This window comes from Melanerpes formicivorus, unplaced genomic scaffold (assembly GCF_026170545.1).
Source record: "Melanerpes formicivorus ecotype bairdi unplaced genomic scaffold, bMelFor1.0.p_v2 SCAF_8, whole genome shotgun sequence".
NCBI classification, from domain to species: Eukaryota; Metazoa; Chordata; class Aves; order Piciformes; family Picidae; genus Melanerpes; species Melanerpes formicivorus.
Genome location: NW_027142360.1, coordinates 13425664 through 13432252, shown reverse-complemented (window position 1 = coordinate 13432252; position 6589 = coordinate 13425664). Strand labels below are relative to the sequence as shown.

Here is a 6589-nt window from a genome sequence, read left to right as displayed (position 1 = left end):
TTCTGCCTGTCTGCCGACTTTCAGTAGCAAGAGGTTCTAGCTATAGCTGCACTCCCTGTAGGATTATACAGCATCTAGGTCAGCCTGCTAAGAAAATAACTTATGATTATCAAGGCAAGTACTCAGCAGCCATGACTGTATTAGACTAGAGTATAATTAAACACAGACATAGCTAAAGCATTGTGTAAGGTGGTGACAGTGGCAAGGAATAAAGCTGTTTAAATAAAGATTGAGAATAGGTTAGGAGTTTTACTCTCAGTCCCTCAGAGATCAGCTAACCAGGTTTATCAAATCAAGCATTAAAACATCCATCTAATCATCATTTGAAGTGAGCTAACTCACCTTCAGAAAGAGAGTGAATTATCTAACAAAACAGTTTGAATGGTGGAAAGAATCATTGCCATTTCCAGGCAACAAAAATAAAATCCTTTTATTTTGGTAAACTTAAGTATTTTTTAATTAGTAGAGGTTCTCAAGCTGGCAAAGTTGGAGCTGTCATATTTCAAACTCTTCTGCTGCAGTATCTAAATATTCAGGGTACAGTGACAGTGCTGTGGGCAGGCAATGAATCCAGGTCCAGTGCAAAATGCAGAATGATAGATTCTAACAGCAAGTTAAAAAAACCACAAAGAACATTAAAAGCTACCTGAAGTGAAACTCCTTATAATAGCCATGACAAACAGCAGCAGAAGCAGGAAACCTTATTGTTTCATTGGTGACATGCAAAAGTGTTGATACTAATCCAAGAAAGTAAAACAGACAATGAGAACCAAGCAATTTTCCAGATTGAGAACTGAAACAGGTGTTTTCAAATAAAACACTGAGCACTTACTTTGTTAATATTGTTTTTACTACTTGGGCAAGAGGTCTCTGACAAATTAACACGCTGCAGTGAATTTAAATGACAGAAATTCAAAACCAGTAAGGCCATGAAAACCCAAGTGTACTCCCAAGGTGGACTCCAGCATTTCATAGTTTCTTGTGCCCCACATGCAGCTCACATGCCAGGCCCTCTCCTGATGGGAACAGAAAGCCTGGGTCACAGCTGTTGTCCAGCATTTCCAGAGTAGTTCATTCTGTTGTCCAAGCAGCACTATTTCTTCTTGAGAGCTCTCTTTCCTTCCCCCTTCTTTGGCTTTTCCTTCCCGCGGAGTTTTTTCAATCGCCTCATCTCATCCTTAAAGTCCTGATGCTCATCCCTAGATGGGGCAGGAAAAAAAAAATGCATGTCTTGGAATACCTAGATGTGAAAGGTTCTGTGCACTGTATGCAAACAAACACCACCCCAAACCCAACTAAAATAGATTTTAAACAGTGAAGTCCATATTGAAACTCACTGCAATGTATTCAGTGTTACTCCTAGCAGTAATTTTGGACTAAATAACATGAAAGATTTCCTTTGGTACTTTCAGAAGTAACAGAGTTGCCCTTTTCAGCAACAAATGGGGTGTGCACATAGATATTCTTTCCATTGCATTTATTGATCTACTGTGTTTAAATGAGCAGTAAAACAAAAATCAGCAAGATACAAGAATGAGAATTTCCCCCTTCTCATCCAGCTCAGCAGTCTATCAATAGCACATTGTGTTTCTGTGCTAGACACTAAGTTCAGGTCATTAGCTTCTAAGAAAACAGGGGCATGCTGAGCAGTAATTACAGTACATGACATAGCTCTCAGGTGACTTCAAGAATGAGTTATGAAGGAAGCATCAGCTACTGGTAGAATCTTAATAGGAGAATGAAACAGGATAAAAGGGGCTGGCAGAGATAGTGAATCACAATAATGTTCTAATAAATTCTATTTAATCTCTGTCCCTGCATTTTCAGTGTGAAGCTATTTTTCAAAAGTTACAACAACATCCTAAGTAGCCTAAGATTGCTGCACTGCTATTTTAAACACAACTTTGCTAAAATAACAAAGAAAATGCTTGCCTGGCCCTATTAGTGTTGGACTCTTCATTACATATTTCTGACCTGCTAAGCTGATCCTCTACAAGATTTCTGTCTATAGACCAGTTTGAGAAGCAATCTAAGATTAGAAGAGTATCATGTTATTAGGTTTTCTGTGTCAACAAGTGCTCCTAAAAGGGGCATGTGCCCACCCACCTAAACCTAGAGCATCCTGGATGCAATCCTTGAATGGCTGGTATTGCAATCTGTTTTGACTTCACAGGGTTAGCAGCCTCTCTTTTAAGGGACTTCTTTAGCATTACCTGACTAAGTCCAAGAAATGTGTTTGATTCCTGCTAATGTATTTCAGCAGTGCAGTTTTTCCTACTCAAGACTGCAGAAATTAATTTAGACAGCTGGTTTAGATGAAGCTGGAATTAACAAGGCTATTTAACCTATACTTCAATCTAGAGGATAAAAAGCCCCTCCAGCCTGATGCAGACTGACTTTGTCTTCCAAATTTTACTTATTAGCTAGATGAATGATTAGGGAATATGTGTCAAGACTGTCTTGGTGCAATTTTTGTGTTAAGGTAATGTTACCTTTTTGTAGCATTTGCCATATTCAGAACTAGAAACTCATCTCTTGTCTATATGAAAGCTCTCTTCCCCACAAAGCCAAAGCCAAGAACTATTTCTTATATAACTGATTGTCCATAGCTGCATCTGAAGTCTTTCTCACAGAAAGTTCCAATTAGAGTAAAAGTTACTTAGGTAGTAGTAATTTGTTTTACTCTCCTTGCCCTCAGTGCAACAAGTGTTTATTTCCACAGGCACACCATATTCTGAAGTAAATATATTTTTTAATATTCTTCTCACTGTGGAAGAGAAACCTGCAATAAAAGCCACCCTCACCTTGTTCCTATCCCCAGTCCTGCTCCCACCCTGTAAGCACAGAGATTACCTGTAGAGACCAAAGTAACGGAGTTTCTTCATGAGGCCATAGTAGGTGTTGTGAGGAGGATACCAGTTGTAGACCTCCTTCCGCTTGGCCAAAGGCTGCTCACTAAATAACTTCACTACTTTCATCGACTTTGAGTCAGTTGGCCTGACAACATCTCCAAATATCTGAGCACTCAGCCGAGCCATTCGAAGGGCGTAACTGGAAACATTGGACATTTCTCAAGGAAGAGTGGGCACACAGACTATTGCACCTTCCTGCAGAAACAACACAGAAATCACAACTCTAAGATGACCAAGTATTGCAAGCTATCCCAGAATCAAGGCAAACAGAACAAGCAATCACAGAATGGCTTAGCTTGGAAGGGAGCTCAGAGATCACCTACTCAAACCTCTCTACCATGAGCAGACACCTCTCAGCTAGATTTGGCTGCCCAAGGCCTCTTCCAACCTGGCCTTGAATACCCCCTGGAAGGAGGCATTCACAGCCTCCATGGGCAGCCTATTCCAGTGTCCCACCACCCTTGTACTGAAGAACTTAGTCCCAAGATCCAGTCTGAACCTACGCTACATCAGCTTCAAACCCTTCCCCCTTCATCCTGTCTCTGGACACCCTCATGAAAAGTCCCTCTGCAGCCTCCCTGTAGGATCCCTTCAGGTACTGGAAGGCAGCTCTAAGGTCCCCTCAGTGTTCTCTTCTCAAAGCTGAACCACCCCCAGCTCCCTCAGCCTGTCCTCACAACAGAAGTGGTCTAGCCTTTGGATCATCTTTGTGGCCCTCCTCTGGACTCACTGCAACACAGACCAGATGTCAGGGACAAGAAGCACGCCCAGAGCAGAGGTAACAGGACACAGTCTTACACTAACCATGTTTGAAGTCACACATTCCTTGCATGAAATCTGTCTTTGAATATAACCCTGCATATAAAGAATAGCCACACTAGTTCTGGTAACATTACCAGCCTAACTAGAATACTAAGAACAGCAATATTGACTACAGAAGTACCTACACTGAACTACAATTTACTATGGTTAGTTTATTAGTAGATCCCACTCAGCTTGCTTAAGACTACAATAACATTGTGACTGCCAAAAGCAGCACCCACTCTGATGCCTCTGACTTCTACAAAAGTAGAAAGTAAGACACCATTTAAACATATTGACAAAGACTGGAAGTTACTCTCATGAAAATTTCTCATGCTGTTTGAAACACTGACTGAACACTGTTATAGCCCATCAACTAGAACCAGCCTATTAACTGTAAAAATAATTGCTTCTCCATATGAGTAACACATCTTTCCCATCTCAAGTCCCTTCCCTTGATAATTTCTGTCAGCTTTCCTTCCATTATCTTTTCAGTCTCTCCTGGTATCTATTCTTTTTAAGCATGGAAAGAAACAATTTCCCTATGCTAGATGTTTTTTCCCCATGGGAAATCCCGTATGAGCAGTTTCCAATTCTCTTCCTTTGTCTCCCACCTAAAGACACCTCTGCAACAAAAGTGCTGTGAGGACAAAACCATCATTATTAGGCCACCAGAGAGGATGACAACATCTGCAGTCTCTAAAAGAAGCATGCAGAAAGTTTTCCTTTCAGCTCTCCTACCTCCTCCCTGCCTTTTCTCTTCTTTGTATCATTTCTTTATTCATTCTTTGCAGAATGGGATGTAATAGTCAAGCAGTCCCATAATCCTCTGAAGCTGTATGTTGCCTGTACTATGCCTTTGGAATAAGTAATGACATAAGTCCCCAGAGACATTATATAGGGTTCATTCAAGTGCACTACACTTATGTTAACATGAGTTTAAAATTCTTGTTTTAAGTAGTATTTCACAGCTGAGCCCAGAAGATGAGCATAAAAAATTAAAGAGCATGAAGCAAGGACAAGAGTAATCAGCAAGACTGTGCTAAGTCCATTCTAGTATGGCAACAGGGAACCTGCTGTTTAGTAACACAAATATTCAGCATTTGTAACCTCACTTACATATGTCTGCCCATTGGAGGGCCTGAGGAACACAATGCACTTTGATTTACTCCTGTTAGAAAAGCAGCAGAAACAAAGCAGGAAAAAAATAATATCAAGCTTGAAAACAATACAAGCAATCTGCATCAAAGAGAACAATGAAAGGAGTAACAATAGGGAAGGCAAAGTGTCAGAGACTCGAGGCAGCATGCCTAGTGCAAGAAGAGAGCAATTTTCACAGGGCAGCAGCTTATCCTGAGCATCCATTACATGGGGAAATAATCACAAAGTCTTGGTTAAGTGATCCATTTCAGAGCAGCCAGTCCCAATTTCCACATTCAGTGATAAAGCAACAAATTGTCCCCAAACCTCTGCACCACATCACCACTCTACCGCCAGCCTCAACTTAGACCTTGTATAACCTCTCCCCACTACACCTTGAAGTTAAAACACCTTTAACTCCTCAATGATGCAAACCAGTGGCTTGAGGGACCTGCTTTTAACTTCAGAATCACTAATGCAATCTAAATAGCCCAAGCCAAAGCTGGAGACCCCCATTAATCCTTGCCCATCTAAGAACATTTGAGAGACAAGAAAGGTAAAGTCTACTAACTCTCAAGAACCCAGAGCTATCCAAAGCTCATTTTACAGCAACCACCAATCCTGCTAGATGCTACTAAAAAAATGCAGGTGGTGAAGAGTAAACACTTTCGTTCTTGTCACGATATTTTCAGCATCACCTACTGCTAATCAACACATCTAAACCAAAAGCAAACCCGCTGTGTACTACTGCTTCTTCACCTGCTGCCCACTCGTTACTGCTACTTAAATCTTTGTCCTCCCATCCCAGGCTGGGTTTTCCCTTCTCATTTTACTAACTTGTCTCAGATTGCTTCCTTCCCACTCAGCATACGCCAGAAGGCCTTTCTGCTTCCAGAATTACTAACTGATTTTTCCATGACCACAGGGGAAGAGAAAGCTGCTCAAGGTCACTGCCTGGCCAGAGGGGCACCCGAGCCAGGCACGGCACTACACTGGCCTTCAGTAAGCTCTGCTGCCTTCAGCTCCGCTCTCCCACGGAGCGCTAAGGCGGAAGTTCACCCGCACGCTCCAGTCGCACCTCGGGGTAACCACTGCCAGCGGCTCCCCTGGACAGAGGCCTACGCTCCCACATGGCAGCAATAGCGGGGCCCGGGCTCCCACCCTAGAGCCCGGGAGGCGGCACAGGCTCGGCCAAACTTCCCACGGCAAGCACCCGCAGCCCCTTTCCCCACTCCTACACATAAACCCAGGCCCTGCTCCCCCAAACCGGAGGCGAGTGGCTGCCGCCGTAACCCCAGGCGCCAATCACCCCTTCGCCCCCTGGCAGCGCCCCGGGCTGACCCGCGGGCCCCACGGCACCTGGCACGGCGTCGGCAGCGGCGCATGCGCAGCGACTCCCCCACCGAAGCGTCGCGGCGGGTGACGTCGGGCTCGGTAAGGAGCGGGGCGGAGCTGCTCTTGGGGAGTTCTGGTGTCCTCTGTGCTTTGGCTGTGGGCGCCGCCGAGCTCCGCCTGCGTGAGGGAAGCTGGCGTTTGCTGGTCCTCTGTTTGTACGTTGTGCTCTCTGACTCTCCCGCCCCTCCATCTCGGCCGGCGTGGCGGGCTCGGGCAGCTGTGGATGACCCGCGAGGTGTGAGGCCGGGCGCTGAGGCTCGGTAACGTTTTCACGCAGCCGCTTATAAGCAGCCCCCTCAGCACCCGCCCACTTCACAGAGCCTTCCCGGTGCTTGATTTAC

The 6589-nt window shown here is 44.4% G+C and overlaps 1 protein-coding gene across 3 annotated transcripts; it reads right to left on the bottom strand.

Annotated features, from left to right (window-relative positions):
- Nucleotides 1-828: 828 nt before the first annotated feature.
- MRPS33 (mitochondrial ribosomal protein S33) lies at nucleotides 829-6305 on the bottom strand. Of its 3 annotated transcripts, none has more exons than XM_068142187.1 (3): nucleotides 6213-6305; nucleotides 2854-3107; nucleotides 829-1199 (listed from the first exon to the last, which is right to left on the bottom strand). In XM_068142187.1, the coding sequence occupies exons 2-3, from the start codon at nucleotides 3066-3068 to the stop codon at nucleotides 1094-1096; spliced, it is 321 nt and encodes a 106-aa protein (XP_067998288.1). In that variant the 5' UTR covers nucleotides 3069-3107; nucleotides 6213-6305; the 3' UTR covers nucleotides 829-1093. The 3 variants fall into 3 exon arrangements, with proteins under 3 accessions (XP_067998288.1, XP_067998289.1, XP_067998290.1); XM_068142188.1 differs by having other exon boundaries at nucleotides 6195-6242; XM_068142189.1 differs by lacking the exon at nucleotides 6213-6305 and adding an exon at nucleotides 4455-4594.
- Nucleotides 6306-6589: the final 284 nt, after the last annotated feature.

Coding starts and splice junctions, on each gene's coding strand:
- MRPS33 (XM_068142187.1), bottom strand. CDS start 3,068: ATGTCCAATGTTTCCAGTTACGCCCTTCGAATGGCTCGGCTGAGTGCT. Junction 1,200..2,853: donor CGTTACTTTGGTCTCTACAG/GTAATCTCTGTG, acceptor TGCCCCATCTAG/GGATGAGCATCAGGACTTTA.